The sequence below is a fragment of the Gymnogyps californianus genome, chromosome 5 (assembly GCF_018139145.2).
Source record: "Gymnogyps californianus isolate 813 chromosome 5, ASM1813914v2, whole genome shotgun sequence".
Taxonomy (NCBI): Eukaryota; Metazoa; Chordata; class Aves; order Accipitriformes; family Cathartidae; genus Gymnogyps; species Gymnogyps californianus.
In genome coordinates this window covers 51831186-51855433 of record NC_059475.1, presented here as the reverse complement: position 1 = coordinate 51855433, position 24248 = coordinate 51831186, and the positions used below count along the sequence as shown (strand labels likewise).

At 35.8% G+C, this 24248-nt stretch overlaps 1 protein-coding gene across 5 annotated transcripts in view; it reads left to right on the top strand.

Annotated features, from left to right (window-relative positions):
• Nucleotides 1-24248, top strand: part of EML5 (EMAP like 5) — a 115611-nt gene that overhangs the window by 9305 nt on the left and 82058 nt on the right. For all 5 annotated transcript variants that reach the window (XM_050897795.1, XM_050897792.1, XM_050897793.1 and 2 more), the window contains exons 2-5: nucleotides 13494-13653; nucleotides 17289-17387; nucleotides 17959-18027; nucleotides 21205-21390. In XM_050897795.1, coding sequence (XP_050753752.1) covers nucleotides 13494-13653; nucleotides 17289-17387; nucleotides 17959-18027; nucleotides 21205-21390 — 514 coding nt within the window. The remainder of the gene's footprint in view (nucleotides 1-13493; nucleotides 13654-17288; nucleotides 17388-17958; nucleotides 18028-21204; nucleotides 21391-24248) is intronic.

Genomic DNA, 24248 nt, shown 5'->3' with positions numbered 1-24248 from the left:
TCACTTTGTCATCTCCAGATGTTCTTTAAGGGCAAAATCAGTTTACTTCCCTCCATTAAAGAACTCATGACTTAATGGGACCTAAATTATGTCATAATTAAACTAATCAGTCCTCCTATGAGCCTCTACCTCAAGTATCTTTTGACTGTCTATCAGTCCAAATGGCATTTCTTACAGCGGAAGTAATTGTTAGGACAAGGAGTGAGATAATTACTCTGCTGACTGCTTCATTTATGCCATGGTTCACAAGGACAAAGTCCCAGTTAAACTCTGTCCAGCTTTTCATGTTAAGTGATCTCAAATTGTCAAATGTGTAAAAGTCTGGAGGGAAGATTTGTGTTCGTATCTTAAACGGATCAGAGGGAGAGAGGAGAGAGAATGATCTGCTTTTTCCTTGAGGAAAACCAAGTTTTCTGGGTAGTTCTAGAGCTTTCTGGAACATGTGTTGTACCAGGCTGGAAGATGTTCTTTGAGGGATTTATTGTTGAATCTTCATTACAAGTTTTTTACAAAGAGCTTTGTGTGTTGTCTTTTTAAAGTATCTTTTGCTTGGATTTGGTTTGATAAAATGAAAATATTTTAGGAATACAGAATAAAATACTTCTGGGATTCAGTTTTGAAATGGGACTGGAATGTGCCTGTTGTTCAATATGCCTGCATACCATTGAAAACTTTATTTTTCCTAATTAAAACTACATGAATAGAAATACCAAAAATATCCAACCAGAATTGAACATGTAAAACATACTAGAAGTTGATTAAAGTAGATTGACACAGCAAGGAGCTACAGGCTTATGAGCTTGCCTTCATGCATCATGCTTTTCATAGCCAGCAGTCACATCACCTGATCTGATTCTGTCAGCATTCACAGGCAGGGTCAGATCAGGTCAATACTTAAATGAGAAAACATCTTGGTGCTGTAGAAAATGCTTTTCTTGATTTGGTAGTTGGCTCTTTTTCTCAGAACTAATGTGACAACATGAGGCTCTAGGACAACGTCAGAGAAGAACAGGAAATACAACCAAAAGCTTAATAATGTTTGATCATTAAAATTTTTAAAGGATTTTCTGCAGAAATTTTGAGGTCCGCCCTGATATTTTAGCTTTTCCAAATTGCAGTCAAAGCAATTATGTTTCTGCTTACCTATGTTTTCGATGTTTTAATGTCTTAGTCATCCTCTTGCTGTAGGTAGGAAAGTAGATCATGTTCCTGGCTGACTTTTTTTTAACAGCATTATGAAGTTAACTTATTATTGTGTTTACAATGTTGTTATGGTAGTGATAGGCAGTAGCTTAGCATGTTTGAATAAAATAATTCTTTTGAAGGGTTTGTCTGAAATCAAATGTTTGGGTTTTTTTAATGCAAAATTTAAAAGTTTCAGTTAAGACATAAAATAAACTTCAGGTTTAAAAGTTAATTATGTAAGAGTCGATTTATTTTTTCCCTCTTTAAGTGTTTTAGATTGAAAAACATAGTATACTAGTTCTGTCTGACATACCAAAAAATGAGTTTAAATTTTACTGTAATTATTAACACAAGCGCTGTAGGCTTTTTCAAAATCATACATCCCTTGAAACAAACCCTGATATAATTATAAAACCTCCCCCAAACAACAAAAATTATAAAAAGTTATTTCTAATTTTATGTCATCTACAATTTTGGGTTTTTAAAGTTTAAGCTGACATTGACATAAAGCTAAAAAAGCCAGAGAATTTAGTTTTACATTTTATAATATCTGAAGGGTTTTTTTAACTTCAAAATGTAGTTTACCCAGTTTTTCAAAATATTACTATATCACTTAGAGTTACATTTGTGATTTAGGACAGCGCTTCTGTCTCACATCAAGGACTTTAAAAGAAAAATAATTTATTACTCATAAAAGTGTCAAAGCTGTCTAATCTAGACTAATAAGGATCAGTCATATGCTCAATTTAAAATTTAGATTTCTTAAGATACACTTAGAATTATAATGCTGTTATAGTATTATCAAGGAAATTGGTTTATTCACAATGTATTTCTTTGTCTTTGAATAATCTGTTGCTTTTGGTACTTTCACATGGTAGACAAAGTTACTGAGCACTTGAAATAACTTGAAGAGAAAAATAAAGTTATAATATTCCTTGAACTTCTGTGGCAGAGCGTGAAAGTTCCCCCGGCCTTCGTAATAATTCAGTTGAATGTTTAACCTAGATGCTGTTGAATGTTCTCTTCAAAATACGTAGTCAAGATTTTCTACACGGTAAGATTCTGGTGTGAGTACCATCTGGTGTAGTATGAATTTCCCCTGGTGCTTCAGTGAAGCACCTTACAGAATGTTATAGATACATATAAATTACTTGCATTAGGGCGCAGATTGCTCTGATTACTCCAGTGGCTACAAAAGACTTTCATTTCTACAAGAAATAACCAATATCATTATTTGTATTGCTGTTGTAGCTATTATGATAGTAATAGACTTTCAAATTGCAGTGCTTGATTTGCACAAAAAAGGTCAGAATCAGCCAAGGTTGCCTTAACTCTTGGTAGCTAAAGATATGATTGAATTTTTAAGCCAGACTTATGATACCTATCAGTTATATATTGCAAAAGATAGAAACCACAAAGAGTTCCAGTGCGTGCAGCATCTGATAACAAATCCCTGGAACATCTTTGGTGTTGACCACCTTTACTTTCATTTCAAGTTTTTGTCTTTCTGCTTCAATTTCGGTCACGAAAATGGCAAAAGTGATGTCAGCATTACTAAGAAAGAGGACAAACTTTAATATGCATTAGCAGCTGATATCTGAGTTGAGCGAAATCACTCCTGGAGACATCTTCATTAGCCCGTGAACATGAAGAAAATCTGTCCTTTGAAGGCCCCATCCTGACATACCTATTCTTTTGGTGATAGATGAGTTATTCCACTTCTACGCTCCATTTAAACCAAGATGTTTTTGTGTGACCATTTCTGTTAGAAAAGCAGTTTTTCTTGTTATTTTACCTAGCTGCTAGAGGATACCTGTATTATTAAATTTCTAGCGAAATATTATATCTCGCTTCTGCAGAATAACTTTTCTCGGCCTAGTTGAAAAAGACTCTCCTTTAACTGGGAATCCTCATTACTGTTGAGAGACTTCCTGGTAGACTCCTTTTCTTTTGAATAGGATCTGTAAGATGGTGCCTGATTCTTATCCTTGTATGAAAGCCCTGGGTATTCAGGTATTACTTCAGAAGATACAGTGGACAATCCTTCCAGCCTTTTTTCACAGTTTTCTAATTTCATGTCACTGCTTGATCTTTCAAGCTTTTTCAGGGGAGTTTTCTTTATAGTGCCTATTGCTTTGGCCTGCAGACAAGATGGATCAAGACCTGTATCTGTATGCCCAGATCAGTCTGATTCTTTTGCTTTAAAAACAGACATTACTTCCTCTCATTTTAGAAAAAAAAATTCCTTTATTCTAACTCCCATGCTAATAGTGATGTCCAGCTTCTTATTGCTTAAATATTCATGGGATTGTCTTTGACAGATATTTTTGGGGGCTCACTTTTTTGGAGGTATCTTGGTATTGTCTGCGGATTAGCATTGTTTTGCATCAGAATGATGTTCCTATGCTGAAAAGCAGTGGATTCATACAACAGGAGTAATAACTCCTCTTGAGTTGTGAATTGAAATGCCTCTTTTTCTGAGCTGAGGTAAGCCAGTTTGTTCACAGGAATTTTTTTACTTTAGACCGTCCAAATATAAACGGAATTACTAGGTTTTAAGATAAGTATGTGGAAATAAAAGAATCTTAAACATATGCTTTAGATTAGTTCCAAGAGATTTCTCTGTGTTCAATTCAGCTAACAAACTGCTGAGATGCATATCCAATCTCAGAACCAGGACCCCATCTTCAGAAAATCCTCACCTACGCATAGGTTTAGAACAACCTGTGCCTAATCAGTGGATAGTGGGTGGGATGCGTGGCTGGCACAGGAGGACACCTGAGCAGACCCTGGCATTCTGTTCAGATTTGAACTTTCCTCTTCACAGGGACTGCTGTAACTTGGAGTAGATGTTTCTTGGGGGTTTGAATTCAAGAGTCAAGAGAAATGTGTCCACAGAATTAGTGCCGTAACTTTGGAGAGAATAATGTCATATGAACAAAGTGATCAGCTTTATAGGTACCACAAGTGGTACGTCCACTGATGGTTTAGCCAGATCTGTGACAGATGACATGCAGGGAAGTTTTTCATTGGACTTTTACATTGTGTTGACTATAGGATGTATTACAATTTAAACTTCCTTTGGCTTCATACAAAGTATATTGATTAGATATTTGACATAAAATTATATGTAAATAAAATGCTTGATTCAGGTGAATAATTCAACTGAACAGAAGAGAAGCAAGACTGAGGCAAAGGACCAGACCTAATAATAAAGCAAATGTGTCCAAGCTGAAAATCGTGTTTATAAAGTGCTCATAGTTATAGTAACATCATTGTGTTCTCACCTCTAGGTCACACTTTTCACTCCTGATCATGTATTGTATTTTTTTTCTTTACCAGAATTGGAGAATGAAATTTGTAGATACAACATAGTTTTATAACAATGTTCTAAAAGAGTAGATGGAAAAGAATTATTTTACTGCTTTGTTTCTTTCTATTTATGTGGTACATTTCTTGTGACTAAATCTAGTTGGATATAATGTCAAAAATAACAGTAACCCTTCAATTTTCTGAATTATAGCATAACTTATTTTAATAATAAAGCTCCTGAAAATGTCAGACTGATATAGGTGCATGCAAACATTATACATACATACAATTGGGAAAAAAACCCAAAACATACTTAAGAGTAGCAGTCGCTTAAAAACATTTATGCATTTTAGTCATTTAAGGTGAGTAGTGGTGAGATGTCTCCATTTTATCAAGACAGCATGCATGCAGAGTGAGTGGATTAATTCTATGTTTTGGTTAGCTGACAACTGTATAAACCTTCTCCTGACTTTTAGAACTGTGTTAATCCTCGTTCCCTGCTTATAATCCCTCTACAAGAGCAAGCAAGGTGAATGGTGGTTTATCTTAGATCAAGACAAGGCATCTGACAGCATTTGGAAATTGCCTAAAGATTTATTGTGGTGAGTGTGACATTTTAAGCTAAATAGGCTTTCAGACTACTTAGGGAAATAACAGGAAAATTTGAAGAACTGGTAAATGTTTGGTTTGGTGTTTTTTAGATCGAGGTTGCACTTTAGATGATATTTGCATTTTTAGTTACAGGTTCCTCTTTTACTTACTGCTTTGTCAATTGCTGCTTCTTCTACCATGGAAATTAATACCATAGAAATGAATAGCCTTTGGAACATTATTCAGTAATAAATGAATTTATAAATAATTGTGATTTTTATCTTTTGCAGGTTACAGCATATGCTTATGATAATGAGTATACATTACATTACCTCATTGGGAATAGTCAACTGGATCAGTGTTCTTGAAATAAACATAATTTTAGGGCAGAAGAGTTGTATTTTCTTGAAAGTGTTCCTCATGAATGCTCTTTATCGATCTTCTCCTTTTTAGTGGTTTTTAGTAATTAAGTTTGTGAGCCCACATGTGCAACAGCTTTCATTGTCTACCAAATACACATTGACCTTGGAGTCCTTTTAGTATTCTTGCATTTTCGCATGCTTCTTTCCTGTTTTGTTTATGGTTCTGGTACATGTGGGGTTTTTGTTTGTTTTAGCAGACAGTCTTTCATGTAAATACTTCTGTTCTGTGGCCTCCATTACATTTTTATAGTTTTTCTAAACAATGATTCGGATGCTGTCCCAACTGTAAGTGGTATCCTGGCTCATTTCACCTTTCTGGGCATGAAGTTAGATGTTGGGATGGTAAATTTGAGACAAGTGTTATAGATGTCCTTGGCTTTCCTTTTCTGTAGGAAAACACCTCTGACTAACACCTGCAGAACACCTGTAGGCCTGGTGTTTTGAAGAGCTCGGGAAGAAATCTAGTGTGGCTGCAGTCCTCAGGATTGGCAAGATAAAGATTGTCTTAGTGCTCTCTTCTGCTCTAAACCTTCTTTGGTTGGTAATGTAATACAGTCCACTGAAGCACAGAATATTGTGCTTATCTCAGCTTATTTCACTAGCAGCTCTGCCACTGACGTCTTCCCACCATTCCTTATTTTAAGCCAACTGCTAATTTTATCAGGGTGACCTTTCTGTATAAAAGAAAAACCTTTCAAAAGTTGTCACTAATTATTCTGTGACTCCACTCTTGAATATTCAGATGATAAGTTCTCACATATTCAGATAAGTTTTTCATAATATATCCCATAGGAGAGAAGACTGAATTGCTGTTTAATATACTTGTTCAGAAATATGCAAGAAAATTGTAGAATCTGTGATTTTTTTTTTCTATGTAATACTAGAAGATCTAGTATAAATTTCAAAAATAATAGAAGGAAGATTAATCAGGTAGTTAAAAACTATTGTAAATCTCTAATGGAGAAGCAAACAGTAATGACTGGATGAAGGGTTGTTTGAAGCATTTTACCGTGAAAGTGAAAGATTTACAAACAAGAAAATTTTGTACCTCAAGCAAGTTTGTTTAGTTAACTTGTGAGGTCAGAAGCATCCAAAATAACCTTTTTCTGGAAAGAAATTTTTGAAATTTTCCTGGCTAAAAGATTTGAAGTAAATACTTCTTTGAACTTAAATCATGTATTCTGTATATTTCTAATTCAGCAAACAGTGCAATGAATTTTCGTGCACTGAAAAATGAGAGTGATTATAACTGTGATAAGAATTTTTGTCATTCGCTTTCCCTTTCTAGCCTGTATTTCATTGCAAACTTTCTTTGAAATTAAACCTATTCTGATTTTGTAGCCATACTTGTCTCAGTGTCCACATAATTAAGTGGCTACAGCATGATAATCTTTACTTAAGCTAATTAAGTAGTCTCTTAGCTTGTAAACTGGTTAGAATGGGAAATTAGTATTTCCACTTTAATTTTAGGCTGCCTCAGTTTTTTAATCTATGATCATTTTGTAGGTTTGTATACTTTTCACCACTTGTATTCAGCAGTGAAGAATTAGTTTCTAACTTTGTGACTGACAGATCATAACCAAATCATTTAATAGTGCTTGCAGATTTGTTAAGGGATCTCTTTTGGGTCATCAAATGTAGTGACCCAAAGGAGCTGAATAGCTGGACTGCCTCCCTCTTAAGTTATTAACAGCTGATTGTGGTACCTCTTCTTTCCATGGATCTTGCTTTTCTGTATTTTTTTTTTTCCTTTTTTTCCCTCTTTTTTTTTTTTTTTGTTGCTGGTACTGGTGGGGTTATGTTTGACAGTTTATATCTAATAATGGTTTGAAGAATGAGTCTTAAGTCCTTGCATAGTCTCATGAGGAAAGAAGGAAGTTGGATATTTTTTTAGGTGGGATTCCATTCCTTGGTTACCTTCAGGCTTTAGTACGTCACATTATTGGACCACCAGTTATTATAATCAGAATTGCTTCTTTCATATGAATAGCTAGTAAAAGATAATAGGACATTGTCTTAGCAAATTTATCTCCAAATCATTTTGCAGTATATGATATTTCTGACTTATCTGTGAGAAGAGCGTTTTTCAAGGAAAACGCAAGTAATTTTGCTGCCTTCTTTTTCAAGGGGCATGTTAGAAAAGATACTTTCTTCAGATAGTGAAAACCTTGTGATGAAAGTGTCAAGATCATGTAGAATTTGGAAGAAAAACAGCACCCCCTGCTCAGTCAAAACATGAGTTCTCGTATTGGCACTGGCAAAATCATTCATATTTGAAAAGAAGAGGAATATCTTTATTTTTAATCTCTCTTCTAGAGATGGTAACTCTTACTAGAAAACTTAAGCCAATCCCTTCCTCAGCAGTGGAGGATGTGACTAGGCAAGGCAAAAACGGGCATCTGCCTGAAGTGGCATATAGTTCCTAGAATCTTTTTCCTCAGTTTTCATATATGATGAGTAGGGAACTTTACATCAGTGTTACTGTACTCACTCTCTGACTCTTTCCTTCTCTTTGAAGTTCATCTGATCTTTTTATTTTTTTTTCCTTTTTCCCTTCTGCTGAGTTTTAGAACAGATAGGAGCACAAAGCGATTTTTAGGATTCTCTAGGTTGCTTATAAACGTTTCTTGTTAATCTAAAAACATTCAGATCCAAGAGGGGAGAATATGGAACGGTAATGAGATAAACTGCAGCTGGGAATAATCACTGTACAGTTTTAGTCCACCCGCCCTGTCTCCAGTTCAGACTCTCTTACTTTGAAGTTGGACGCTTGTACAATGTAAGGAATCTTCAGAAAGCTATATTTGACATTATTGGTGCTATGACAATGACTATATGGAAGATGGAGCAGTGATGCTTCATGATGAGTACTGCTTTGTTTTGTCTATGGGAAGTAAGTGTGCTCTGACTTGGTCTATTTAAACTTTGATGAGAGGTGTTTGCTGATTACACCTCTTTCTCCTTTAACAACTTAAATAGTATGACAGAAACGGTTTGTAGTTTCTCCTGTCATTCTTTCTGGGGAAATATGGATAAATGGCAGCAAATAAGAACATATCCACAACTATATGTAAAATGTCTGTAAACATACAATGAAAATATTTTTCTGTATTTACTCATAGGAACAATTTCACACTTGAAATTAACTCTTAATTAATAGATATCTGAGATGCTGTTATTTTACTGCAGTATTCTTTTGTGCATTTTTACTGGTGCCCTAGTTTTATGAAGCTCAGGAGTAGTCACGTGAATATATTCTTGGATTTTCATCCAATATTGTTGCTAAGGAAACATCATCTTTAATACTGTATCCTTGTCTGCAGCTTGTCTGTATTAATCAATGCCTGTTAATGCTCAGCACAAACCAAGTAAAGATGAAAAAATCTTAATTTCTTTTATAATAAAGTAGTTTATTATAGATTATTCTCCTTCAGGATCCCCTGCCACTACAAACCTCACACAAATTGGAGGGTCATGTCCATGTGTCTGGTCTCATCCCAAACAGACACAGTAGGGACAGTTTTTATACTTTTTTTTGTACGCTGCCATTAATATTTAATATCATTAGTCTAACATAGGTATTGTACAGTACATGGATCTGGTCAAAATGGTGGGAATGCTTACATGCTGCTCTAAAAGGAAGAAAGAACCTTTTCTGTATGAAATGTAATAGAGGAGCTTGAATGCACTAAATTGAGAAACACATCCCTTTTCAGTATACTGTTAAAATTGTAATACTGTATTTCAGCCTGCTTGGAATATCTTATCTAGGAAAAGACCAGTCAGTCAGAGATACCAGTGGAAATCTCAGTTCTCTACAGGTCCAGCTATTTGGTTTTGTTGCAATAGTGACAGGCAGATTTTTTGAATTTTCTACTTCTGAACTCTAATGAGAAGTATCAAATTTTATAGCCAATTTCAAAATTAATTTGACTTGGCAGTTTGTTAGCCTTATTCATGCTTTGTTTCATGGTCACATTTGCGTTTTGGACTTTTTTCTTCATATCTGCCTCTTCCAAGACACTACGTTAGATTTAACATCTGTTCTTGAAAAGCCCAGGTCAGAAAGGCCAGAGGCAAGCAAAGTGGCCTGAAGAGCTTGTCTTGTTAGGAATATTTGTTTCCTTTTTTGGACAAGCAGCAATATCTCATTCATCAGCTTAGTCATCCTTCAAGGAAGAGGAAAGAAATCAGGCACAAGTTTACAGTCTAGCTGTGTGGGCTAGATACAAGCACAGTTTCAGCAGTCTAACCTGGATAGGTCATCCCAGCTTTCATTACCAGGGTAGTAAAAGGAACACGAGTTCTCTCCTTCTGAGTGCAGAGCTTCTCATTCCACTAAGCAATCTCCTCCTTCTCCCTAGGAGAAAAAATGCAAGAAAATCCACGTGAGGGGGTCAGTGTACTTAAGTCCACAGAGCCCACACCAACAGATCTGGAAGCTGTCTTAAGAGCTGAGCCACACTCACACTTTTCTGCCTGTCCTCAAGGACTGACTGGATGGATAGTAAGCAACTACTTCAAATACCATCCCAATAGTTGTACAGTATTAACACCTCTGTAGAGGCGTGTTGGAGATTTTACCCGGAGTATCCAGAGACAAGTCGTGCTCATTGTTTCATCCTGTTAACTGCATTATGCCCATGAGTCAACTGTAGTCCCTGTATGGCAAATGTTTATGGTATCCGTTTCCAGGCACCCGTTCTAGTTACATTTTTTCATTTTGCTCTAAGAAGCTATTTACAATGCATTGTTCAGGACTGTTTTAATAATGAAAGTTCCTGAATATGTGAGTTGTATCAATGCTTTTACTCTAGAGGTTAGACTAAGATACTATATTTTTTTATTAATTGCTATGCCTGTAAGGATTGGTTAATGACTCATAGTCCAATGAAAGAACTGAAAAGGCTCTCCATATAGCTTAAAACTGGAGTCTAATCCTTGAGTTTTGATCAGGACTCAAAATTTCAGACCCGGAATTCTGCATGGTGCTCCATGGGTGTAATAATAGCCAAGACTTGAATATTAAGGAAAAGCATCTTCTTATCATTCATGGTTCATATGAAAATAATGTAAATAAGCATGGCAGTTCCTTTTCTTAGTGTTGGTAATAGAAATAGCAGTCCCTTGACTCATGCTTCCCTTTTCCATCTGTCCTGATAGTCAGTGAGATAAAATACTTGCAAGTAGTACTTTAACCTATCCTTCACTCCTTGGTCTGGAAGAAATGGTGAGGGAAGGTGTTTTCGGGTAAGTATTTCTTCAGCCACTGCCAACAGCTCTGCTGTTCAGTTTCCCTGAAATCCCTGCATATTGGCGTTTTTTAAAAAAGCTTGCTGTTTTAAAATATTTATTGTATATTTATTTTCTTCTGCTTTCAATGACTGTCTAGAAAGGTTGTTAGCAATTTACTGTAGAGACAAGTGATGGGGAAGGACATTGGTAATTCTACAGTGTTGTCTGTTGTGATTAAAATATAGGCTTTGGATCTTAATTTGTGCTGCATTATCCCATATCAAGGCAGAATTTGAGCTCAGTTGTTTAAGCCAGTATTTTATATCATGATATAGAAAGAACTAATACTATGATATTGCTGTTAGTTATTATTTGCCATTTATTAATTAGAAAGAGAGGAAACATTCTCTGTATTCACCTAATACGCTTCAAGTGGAAGTAGTTGGCACACTTGGGATGGGACAATGTTTTCCTGGCCCTTGGTAGCGCCTTCACCATTGTCCTTTCCACCTCTGATGTGTTGCATTTGTCACTTCTGGTGTTTAGTTAAAAACATGCTAAGCTAATTTTTGGTTAGTGGAAGGTGTTTTGTAAGGTGTGGCGTGAGGGTGCTCTTGCACATGTGTGTGTCCAGGGTGTTGCCTGAGCGTTTTTCAAAGTTGCAGTTGTGGGGTGGTTTTCACTTGCCTGAAACTGCACAATGCACTAATAGCAGAGATAAGCATGGGATTGAAGAGGTTGTGAATCAGTCATAAGACTGCTGTGTTTTCACTTTTTCTCTTAGTTTGTCTCTTTTTTTTTTTTCCCCCTCCTTGCTCATTCTGTTCACTTCCTTTCTCTTTTTGAATTTCTTTATTGTCCATGTGGTTTTATCTCTCCCTCTCTGTGGTGTTATTGTAAAAATCAGATCATTTCGAATGCAACATTTTCTCCCCCTCTAGATGCTTTTCCTTTTCCCCATGCCTACACCATCTGCCTGTGTGTGCTCTGGGAGATGTGCAGGTGTTGGTCAGGATTAGGTGGCAGAACTGAAGTGAAATGTGATGTTTTGCCTGCCAGCTCCTTTCTGCATTGTTTTTTAATTATGAAGTTGCTCTGTCAAATAAAGAAGGAAGGAAAGAACCAGAGAAATAACTCTGGAATTGAAGAGAAGCAAAGTGGGGAAATGTTGGTTGCTTGATCCCAGTGCTGAGGATAATGCGGAGTAGCAAAGAAGAGGAATTCCCGTAAAAAAGTTGAAAGGTCCAGAGGCTTTTTACCTTTTGTAGAAACTTTGAAGTTAAAGGTTCCTCTCAGAGTTATGCAAGTGGAATTTGTCAAGCAATATCAACCAACTGAAATGCTATATTAAAATAGAAAAAATATAAAAGTGTATTGTGTAGTGTAGTATGACTTCATGAAATATTAAGCAACTTCTAACACGGTTTTCTCTTGCTCCTTTTGTATATAGAAAATGTATACATCTTTTGAGTTAGATCTTTTTTCCTGGTCATTTCCTGATTAGCTTTATCTTGGCTATTTCTTCTATGTTTATAGACTCCCCTTGTCTCCACCCTTTGCACTTCATTTATCAAACCTGTGTTCAGGTGTAAGATCATCTTACCGTTGCAAGGTGCTCAACCTTTCTCCTTTCCAAGTGATGATGAGAAGATAAATACATTTAGTAAATGTTGTTAGTGGTTCTGTCCACCAGTCTCTCAAGATCATTACTCTATGATTAGTTAGGGGAGGAAATCTTTTAGCCAGATTAAATAGCCAACTTTTGAAGTTTTATCTTTCTGACTCACATGTGGTATTTCTCACATAATTTTGGACTGCTGTACCTAGTCTGTGTAGAATGTCATCAAGTAGCTTGTTGGGGTTTCTATTAGAATATTCTTACTTTTCTGTATTATGAAATATGAATCTTCAGACCTTATATCCTCCCTTGCAGCTTGCTTGCATAAACAAAACAACAAACTATCTTGCTGACTAGCATGCTTTCTAGCTTGGTCCGAGATTTGACAAAACAGTTGTGACGATCCTCTGTGGACTTTGAAAGACTCTGAAATACAAACTATAAGAAAATTCTCTGCAGTGTTAGAAATGTGAAAAGTTAATAATTATTCAAAATCAACTATTCCCAATTGTTCTATATTAAAATTAAGACATTTAAGATAATCTTCATCTCACTTCAGTTTAGTCATCTGAAGTCTAGTCATAACATCTAGTCTAAGCTAGTCATGCTTTGGCTTGCTGTGCAATCAGCAGAGAGGTAGTTTCAGAAGGCTATTCAATCCTCTCATAAAAAGGACATCAAATAGTATGTGGAATGAAGTACTTCTGGAGATGCATATCTCTCTCCATTGATGATAGATGTGTAGATAGCTTAACACTAACTTTTGTTGTCCATCCTTTGTGTTTTTAAATGTTAAGAAATAGAAAGAAAGGGAAAAAAGATATTTTTTAGTGCCTGAAAATCTGATCTAATTTAATCAACTCTGTATTTTGGAACAGGATTAATGACTATTCTGCTGTTAGTTTAATTGGAGAAGGCTTGAAGGTTCAAATTCAAGAAAGGTGGTGGCATGTACTGTATTAAGGCGATTTTACAGCTATTGTGGAATCTGTCATACAAAATGACTTGTTAATATCTACTGTCAATGGGAAAATATTATAAAATCATTTTTAAGTAAAAATATTGATGCACCCAACTAGGCAAGTGTAAAAGTTTCATGCAAAAATATTTTATGTCTTTTTCTTTGGCAGCCTTGCTTTGCATCCTGAACGTGTGTTGGTGGCAACAGGTCAAGTTGGAAAAGAACCATACATCTGCGTGTGGGACTCGTACACTGTACAAACTGTATCTGTTCTGAAAGATGTTCACACACATGGTATAGCTTGCTTGGCTTTTGATTTAGATGGTCAGGTATGTAATTAATATTCTTTTTTCAAACACTTAAATAAATTGTTTACCTGTCAAAAATCATCTTATGTAGCTTTTTTTAAGGAATTGTATTGACTCAGGTTTTATCTGCTTATTCTCAAGTTGAGGAAAAAAGTTGCCATTAGTAGTGACTGACAAATGTTTGCATTTGGCAAGAAAAGTATGACTTCAAAAGAGTTTTGAATGAAGATGAGGTGATAGGGAGATTCATGTGGTCTGTGGGCCACAGTTCAGGGTTACACCAAATGATTGGAGATAGTGGACCTCCCCTGCGCAGGGGCATGTCTTGTGCACAAAGTGATGGCAGTCCTGTTGTATTACTCATCTTGGACTCCAAATGTCTTCAGACAGTATCCCCTTCTCTGTCATGCCTTTTGCATGCATTGGTGGCTCTCCACATTTTGATTGTTTGTTCAGACTCATGTGTCCTGGATGTAAAAGTCAAGAAAAACGTTTTATTGGATTATAATTTTGTTACTTTAAAACATTCTCTGAGTAGTAAATTGGTTGTCAGAGCTGCTACTTATAAGGGAGATCATTTTTAGCAGACACTTGCTCCCATGAGTAAACAGGCTTTCTTGATTGATGTATTAGAAATGGAAAATACACATTAGGCAGCAGCTGAAGAGGTATTGGCCATGAAAGTCCTTTCTGCAGTTGTGCTCTCCTGGTCTTATGCAGCACTTCTCCCCTCTCATTTAGCCTTGCAATGTGACACTGAGATCTAGCTATATTCTCAGTTCCTTTTGCTTGCTAAAAAGGTCAATATCTGTTACTTACTACTGCTTTCTCAAGTGAGGATGTATTGTAGAGACCAGTTGCTGTCCTTACTAAGACAATGTCAGATGGAGCTCTATTGAACACGAATAGGGGAAAGCCTAGCTGTAACTTGTTTCTGTTAAAACATGCTGTAATTGTTGTAGGGAGGTTTTGAGTTTGTTGGAATGATCTACAGATTTTATCATTTAGGTTTCTCATTGTTTAGGGAGTCAACTTCTAGAGTCAGCTTCTTTCTAGAACACCATTTCTACTTGACAGCGATATCTTTTCTCTGTGTTGTTCTTGTCTATGTAAACTCGTGTCACTTCCTCACTTGAATTGCATTAATAATTTAAGGTCAAAATGTATCTACTTAGGATTGAAGTCCCCTAACTCTTTTATAGAATGCAGTTATACATCCCCTGTGTGTATTGGAGAGATTTGAATGTAGATCTGTGATTTGTTCTAGGAGTACCCAGTACTGATTCGTATGTTTAAAACCATAAATGATCAGAATTTAGGCTGTCTGCTTTTCTCAGCGTTTCCATATGATCACCTTTTTCTCGTTGCATTTGTTAGAATTTTGTGGTCTCAAAGGAAAGCTGGATACAGGTTTTTCAAGATCTGTGTCTCCAGAATTGTCTCCATCTGGAAATACAGTAAAACACAAATCCGGTTCAGAAAGATCTGCAAAATATGTTTGTTTGACAAATTTGGATTTAAAAGGATAGACAAGATGTAGAGTCCCTGACCAGGTTCTTTTAGAGAGTTTAATGTTTGATATTAAACATACCTATTTGATATATTTGGTGTTATATGGGATTTTGATTTAGTAGAGTGATACAGCAACATACTGAAATAACAACACAAGCAATTGCAGTATACAGATGAATCACAAGAAAAACACGTTTCCTATTACTGGTCTCTGTATGATCACTGTCACGATGGTGGGCATCTCCAGTCACCGGGAAGGAATATGTGGATTGAAGCGAGGTCAAGCCCATCGCCCTCTTCAAAGTTTGTTTTATTAGTTGTTCAGTTTTTATACTGCATGTTGGGCTGTGCCACATACACACTCTCCTCCCCACCCCCAACTGGTCTTGCTAGCTCAGGAAGACATTATTTATTCTTTATTCATTATCCTTTGTTAATTGTCTTGGGGAACCTGATGATTCGCTGGTGCAGCTGTGTTATCTAAAAGCAAGGTTACCTTCCAGTCTCTGGTGTTGAAGGAAGTTCAGGTTGCTTTATGGTCCATTCTTCCCCAAGCTCGCTGGTCTTTTTACTTTTGTCTGAGTTCTACTCCACTGTGGGGGTGTGCTGGTTGGTAACAAGATTTTCTAGTTCTTAGGAGAACTGAGAACATCATTTAGTCTCCCTTTTTGAGAAGTCAGTGTATTGGCTTATGTCTGGAAAGGCATCACCCAAATTTTTTGTGATGGATATGCAGTAATTGTAAAACTAGTCTGCATTTACGCCTCTCATTCTGTAGTACAACTGGAATTGAACTACTTGGAAGTGTAGCTGCAGTTGAAACTGATGTCCTTTTGAGAATGTTTTCAAAGATGGAATAGAAAGGTTGGACTTTGCAGTATCTGAAAAATTGAAGTTGGCATTAATAAATAGGGAGCATGGATAGCAATTGTATTTAACTTGTTTCTTTTTCTTCTCATAATCTTCGAGCTTTTCAGACAGTAAAGAAATTATGTTAATGGAAACAGGTTTCTGTTTTTGGGAAAAAATTTACTTCAGTTTGGGGTTTGCTTGTGCTTTTATGAACTCACTTTGATCATCTACATGGCAATTGAAACTAAATTTGTCTTTAATGTGTGTAGGTATTAACTGATGAACAGTGAAAAAAACCTTTGTGCTAAAGATTTGCAAAGCTTTCATTTACCAAAGTTAAGATGTCACACTTCATGCATAAACTGAACAAAAAGACTTAATTTTCTTTAAAAACAAAACTCAAAATCACTCAGTTTCTTTTTATCCAATCTTTAATACTATTAGTCTTTCTATTGAGAATTTCTATAGGAAAAATAACATTTTGACTGGTTAACAGATATAGTAAAAGTGGATTGTTGGCTAATATGGTCAATGATTTGTGTCAAGAAATCTGTGCAAAATATCTTCACAGTTAAAGACAAGACAGGCTGCAGAGCATAGGAAGATCTCAAACTTTTATTTTTCTGTATTTTCTTGGAACAGTCTTTTTGTCCTTCCTGATTTTACGGTTTAACTGGCTTCAGCCTCTTTCTGAATATTAAAAACTTCATGAAATTTCTACGTTCAGGGTCTTGTTGGATTCTGGTTTGAGAAAGGATTCAGAAAGGAATAGTTACTCATACATGTTTTGAAGAATCAAGCAAAAGACTCGTAAAGCTTTTAACTGTTTTTAATCTTTTGTTTGTTTCCAAGAAGATTGAAGAAAATACTTTTCTTTGTATCTCCTGATACTTGTAAAATAAATATTTAAATTCTGCAAGTTATATGTAATTAAAGGTAAAAACGTGTAGTTTCGTTAACTTCAATGAGATTATTCCTTTTTGCAAATGTCTCCTGAATGCTGCTTGCCATGTGTGCTGTATGTAATTATATATATTAAACATTATAAATCAGAAATATGTTGTTATCCAAGAAGGTCTTACTTCTTTATGGTCACGATGTCGTAAGTGAAGAGATGCATCTATGGAAGCTTTGGCATAAGATGTTGTATCTTTAGTTTTCTTCTATATTGAAATGTAGCTATTGCTTCTAACTCAAATGTTATGAATTTGTTATCATTCAAAATGATGACTCTAGCTTTCATTAATATATTGAGTTATTTTTATTTATTTATTTAATTTGGACATTTTTAGCGTTTGGTCTCAGTTGGTTTGGATTCGAAAAACACAGTTTGTGTATGGGACTGGAGAAAAGGAAAATTGTTATCAATGGCTCCTGGTCATACAGACAGAGTAAGTATAACTAAAGAATTTGATTGTCAATGTAATTTTAGTTTGTTAAACCATGTCTGTGTATACGTACTAGAGCTATGTCTGAACAAAAAACATTTTATGTTTTAGAAATTGAAGTTGCATAAAACTTGGATATGTATTGAGATATGTGAAAATATTTAAGATATGTACATTTATTAATAAAATAATGTGTAATTCACCGTTTATTTGTGTATGGTTTGTTGAGACTGTAAGCATGTAGGGGAAGTGCAAAATTAATGCACTTCCTAGACCCTAATCCCCATATGGGAAATCAAAATGCAAATAGTCGCTTAAATTTTTCTAGTCTGTAGATGAATCTTAATGTTGTTTTATCATGTGCTGTAATTACTCTAGGAAAAAAACCCAACAGAACTAATATGAGCTATACATTGAAATTTCAGTATTGAACGAGGGGATAAAAAATTCATTCCAGTAGTTCCATTTAAAGCATTTCAGACTCTCTGTTAATTTGCTATAAGTTTTTACTGTTTTAATTGTCCCATGCTAGAAAGGCCATCTATGCTGACTTCCTTGGGTTTTTTTTATGCAGATATTTGATATTTCTTGGGATTTGTACCAGCCAAACAAGCTCGTCAGCTGTGGCGTAAAACACATCAAGGTAATGAAATAAATATGAATTCATAAAATATTTAAGCTGCAGTAGTTTATACTCTATAAAATATATAAAAATAGAATCTAAAAGGAATATATAATATGAAAGGTCCTCTGTAAGAATAATATTACTACTTAGGAACTGCAATCGTGGATCACACCTGACTACACTAAACTTTTTACAAGATACATATAGTGGAAAACAGACCATCTCTGCTCAAAAGAGTTCATGCCCTGACAGAAGGAATGCAGAAGGAATGAAACAGTTGTCAGTAGCATCGTATGTAATGATTGTAATATAATTTAAAATTTAGATTGTCTAAAACATGTTGTTTGAAATCCCAAGTAGCATAAGACAGGATGCACGTGTTTAAGGTGAGTCCGGGTACTCAAGTTTCTGATTCTTGAACAATTAATGAATTGTTACACTGCAGAGGTGAAATGAGTTGAAAAACCATTTCTTACAGTTTGAGAGAGTATGGAGATACAGTGGAAAGAGAAAGGAAAATGCTTGATCTTTCTTTTAGTTCTTTTCTTTTCCCTGCTGTTATGCCTACCTTGGTCATTTTGAACACTCTGTACCTGTTACAGGATTCCTGATTTGGACAGTTCATGTCTTTTTCAAGCATGTCTTTTTCAAGCACGTTTCATCCATGTACCAACTGCCGTGCAAAACCAGCTTCTTTTTCAGGTTTAACTCTGTCAGCAGGATTATCAATACTTGACTGCCGTCAAATATGTTTCCTAAAGTCACTGCCTTCTCCCATGCACTATCTTCTGTGTTACCACCTAACAGCAGTAGATGGCAGCTTGAAAGTTCTGTATTGCTCTTACGTGTATGTTCCTATGGTGGGAAAAATGTGTTGCTTTTTATACAGTGAACTTTTAGGTTAGTATGTATAATGATTTATTGGAAAAAGTATTCAATATGTTGGCTAGATTGCATATGTCTTTGATTTAGCGTAGTGTTTAGCATGTCACTTACAGATTTCCATGAGCTTGATTAATAATGAACTTTTTTTCTACTTCAGGATCTAAAAGGACTGTTATGCCAATAATGAGCTAATGTTTGCCAGCAGTGATTTAGTATATTTAAGGTGGCTTTATGATGTCAAAACATATCTATTACATAAGCAAAAGCTTATTTGAGCAACTTTTAAGGCTCTACGAAACCTTTTTAAATAACAATAGCATTTTAAAAATAATTGGTGTTTCCTTTGAGAAAACATTAACTAAAAATCTGAATCCTAGAGATTTATAGGCATTTGGATCAAGAAAGAGATTTTTATTGATGTGTATTTTTCTTAAACCATCCCTTCTTGTTCTTTCAGATAATTACTTTCATGTTTGTAATACTATCGTATTTTTTCCTCACATGATATTTTATGCAAATTGTAATGCTACTTAATCAAGTTATGTAGATAATTCCAAGTGAACTGATATTGAGGAATTAATTTTCTTAGATATGTTACCTACTTCCATATTGGAGCTAGTTGTTTGATTTATGCAGTGATTATGCAGTTACTCCTCAAGCAACAACATAATCTATGACCTGTGTACTTTGGTTAAAGAAATACTAGTTAAGATACAAGGATTTGTCTAATCAGTATATGGTTATTTCTTAATTACAGAATTTTGAATAGATTATTGGTAACAGAGAGACTTGCTGAGAAATACAGTTTCATAAATATGTATACAGGGAACATGCTGAGACAATGTAAGAGTAAGCTGTCAGCAGTGATGAAATAAATGCTTTCAGTGGATTTTTCATTTTGTACTGGATTACCCCAGCAGCTTGTTGACTTTCCAGTGCACATTTACATGTTTGGACAGGAGGGTTTGAAGGGAATATGCAAGTGCTGCTTGTCTGCAGAGATCTCAGAAACGAGAGTGTGGCTGCAGATTCGGTTGGCGAGTATTGTGCTCTGACAAGAGACTTTGCATGTCTTTAGGAGTCATTAGTACATGTTGGATCACCTAAGAGGAAATTCACTCTCATGTGGTTGCTGTAATCACATGCTAACGGTTTATTAGAAAGTTCTCAAAAATGTCCACCTTAGATGGCTGCTTTGCATGATCAGTGGTTCTGATGAGAAGTGGTAAGTGTATAATAAAACCAGCTGCTTTCAAACTGAGCAAATGGCAACCTTATCAGAAATTTACATGCTTAGATTGCATCTTTAAATGCCTGAAGTAACATAAAGTACAAATGCAGCATTTGCAAAGTGGAAGTCTTACATCAAAGAAAGATGTCCTGGTTTTGGCTGAGACAGAGTTAACTCTCTTCTTAGTAGCTGGTACAGTGCTGTGTTTTGGATTTAGTGTGAGAATAATGTTGATAACACACTGATATTTTAGTTGTTGCTAAGTAGCCCTTATCTTAAGCCAAGGATTTTTCAGTTTCCCATGCTCTGCCAGCAAGCAGGTGTGCAAGAAGCTGGGAGGGAGCATAGCCGGGGCAGCTGACCCGAACTAGCCAAAGGGATATTCCATACCGTAGAACGTCATGCCCAGCATATAAACAGGGGGGAGTTGGCCAGGAGGGGCAGGTTGCTGCTGGGGTCAGTGGGTGGTGAGCAATTGCATTGTGCATCACTGTTTTGTTTTGTTTTTTTTTTTTTCTCCCCCCCCTCTTTTTTTTGTTATATTCCTTTTCATTACAATTATTATTATTATAATTATATTTCATTATTATTATTATTATTAGTATATTTTACTTTAGTTATTAAACCGTTCTTATGTCAACCCACGAGTTTTACCTTTTTTCCTGATTCTCCTCCCCATCCCACTGGGAGTGCAGGGGGTGTGAGGGAGCGGCTGTGTGGTGCTTAGCTGCTGGCTGGGGTTAGACCACGACAAAAGATCAGCTAATTCTATTATGAAATGCTTTTCAAAAATGACTGAAAATAAAACTGACTCACGAATTATAATTTGAAAGAATTTCAGTTTCATTTAATACTGACACCCTGAAACTCCTTCCCAACTAGTCTGCTGTGCTGATTTTATGGAAAGATAAAGTTGGTTAATAACATAAAAAGTTGTTAACCAACTGGAGAACTAAAGCAGGGAAAAGGATAAGAATGATGATGTCTTTTGGAGGTAAGATACTTCTCTTTCAGATGTACATATTAAATTATAGGATATTAGCGAAATATCCATCTTTCTAAATCACTTTATGTTGCAGTTCTGGAGCTTGTGTGGCAATTCATTGACACCAAAACGTGGTGTTTTTGGCAAAACTGGTGATCTCCAAACTATATTGTGCCTAGCCTGTGCAAGGGATGAAGTGACATATTCTGGTGCACTGAATGGAGATATATATGTATGGAAAGGAATCAACCTTGTACGGACAATACAGGGAGCACATGCTGTAAGTATATCTCTTTGAATTAATATAAAATGTTAAATAGATTTCTGGAGAGCTGGAAAGCACAGTGCAAGATCACCCGGTTTGTGTTCCTAAAAAATTTCAATGATAGAGACTCAGTATGTCTAATTTGAATTCTGCCCCCCCCCCCCCCCCCCCCCCCCCCCCCCCCCCCCCCCCCCTTTCTGTTGCTTAAGATTGCTGTTATGGTAGAAAGTGAATGCTAGATTAAGAAATACATTTAGGTGTCTATTTATGTACTGTTTCCCATTATCATTGATGAGGGACTTAGTAATCAATAGAGCCTGGAATGCATTTAAGTTTACCCTTAAGTAGACATGTATTGCTCTGTTCTGTTACCCATGCATGGGTGTATATATAGTGACATTTTATATACTGGAGTTGAATATATAGCTGCCTCCCCCAAACAATATGGATTTGCTTTATCTGACTTTCTTTTGTGGATGTCTGATTAATCCAAAAACATCTCAGAAGGCCTGGACTCCTATATTTAGGCAATTGGTGTTGAAACAAAGAAACAGGTCCCCAGAGAGGCTGTGGAGTCTCCAATCACATCTCTGTCCATTTGGAGATACTCACAACATGGCTGGACACAGCCCTGAGCAACATGTTGTTATCTGACCCTGCTTTGAGCGGAGTTTGAACTAGAAGCTCTCCAGAGTTTTCCCCCAGCATCAGCTATTCTGTCATTCTGTGACTTGAGTCCTACTGGCTGGTTGTCTGATATGTCTCTAGAGTCCATTGATTCTATGAACTGTAATGTAAGCCCAAACACCTAGCTCGTTTGTAGACACGTATGTTTAGTCATTTTAGCTTGACTCAATCATTCTTCCTTGTCCTGTGTTGCTGCCTTTTACTGTATTCATTCAGCTTTTTAGAACAGTATACAGCTCTGAAAAGTAAAGACATATCAGTGAAAGTTTAATAAAATTTTTCAACAGTGCTTGGTAAGATTTACTTTTAATCAAAATGTTTAATGCGACTCTGAAGTGATTATATTTTTGCTACATAAGTTTTCATTGTATTTTCCATATTCTTTCAAAGCATATGGTTTTGTGATTAAAGTAGGCAGCAAAAACACATAGTGGTTTGCAGTCTAATTTGTGCATGCCGAACTATGAGAGTCCTCATTTCCTCTCATGGTAGTAAGTCATATATGGTAACATAATGCAAGATTCAACTTCTAACTTGTGCAAGTATCACTTTAAAAACAAAGCCAATCAGTTTCTGGTTGTTTGAACCTACGAGGCATGAAACTGCTAAGGTAGCCTTATGAAGCTATATTATTTGCTGGTTGAAGGTTGATTTTCCATTTGGAAAGCATTGTACTTTCTAGATAATATTTGAAGTTCTCTTATTAACAATTTAAAATAGTGTGAAAATACAAACATATGAGTTCCTATATTGCAGCTTCGAAATTCTAGGTAAAAATCAGTAACAGTTGATTATTCTTTCTTATAAGAATGCATTTGTTTTAACTGGCAGTATTGAACTGGATGGGATGATGCACGTAACTGAAGTATTGAAATAACTGTTTATGATTTGATCAGGTAGAGTGGAGGGAACAAAGTGATGAATGACGTGTGTGGGAGAGGTTGCAGTCAGTCTGTAGTAAGGAGACTCTTGGTTTACTGATGATTTAGAAATGTACGTTCAGGACAGTTGCAGCTTGTTGAATTAACTAATAATTTAAAAGCGATTGGACTGCTTATTCAGACAGCTGTATAATGACAGTGTATCTGATTATGAACAAAAATAAAGTTATGAAGAACATAGTCTAGGATATGTTTCCCACACTTATATTTTGCACTTGAGATTTCTTTATATACATGTAAGTGTATGTATATATATAAAAAATATATATATACACACAGACACGCATACCCTTCTGTATGCATCTATAGAAATACTAAATGTACTCAAGAAGGCCTAAATTATAAACCAAGAAGTATGAGGGGATATTTTAGCCTCCAAATATTCCCTGATTCTTACTCTATACCTTCAGCTCTGGTTTAGTGTTCATAGTTCGTGTTCAACAGTGTTCTGTTCTATTCTATGTTTTCCTAAGGTGACATGGACATTTACTTTTTGATGTTGAAGTTAGTGAAATGAAATTTTTAAAATGCTTATGTTGCATATGCAGACCTGGATTCCCAGAGGAAAGAGTGCATTTTGTCTCCTATCCAAAACTGATCAGGAAAACACCCTCTCATCCTGTTTCGTGCTGTAGGAGACAGCTGTCCTGTATATTCACGTATTTGTTACTTGGAGTATTTAGAATTGCAACAGTTTATTTCTCAGAATAATGTAGTGCTTTTCAGCTGTTTCAGTGTGAAATAACCCAACTGATAAACATAAGATGATGAGAGCTTGTTGCTCCGTTACGTTATGTGCTGTGTCAGTTCTTTGTTGATCACAAGATCAAATTTGAAGTGCCCTGCTCCTTATCTTCAGTAGCGTCAGTGGACAGAGCTCAGGTGACCTTGGAGTAGGTCTCATCTAGCCTTCTATTTTTGGCTCTGTCCTTCAGGCTCAATGGAATTGTAGTTTGCAGTACTGAAAATTAAGTAGCGATACTAGTCCATGGCTTTGGAATTCATTTTCACAAGAGATTAGAGTCACTACAAATCTCACCAATTTCAGGGGAAAAAAAAAAAACAATAAAATCTCTTCTGGAAGCTTACTTTCCAGCAAAATGAAAACTTGTTTTTTAATAAAATATCACCTTAAAGGATAATATTGTCAGACTCTTGTAAGCACAAAATATAGCAGCTTGGCATAAGAGTGCCTCTTCAGCCAAACTAAACTATTACCGTCATTTTACAGTTATTTTGTGCTTA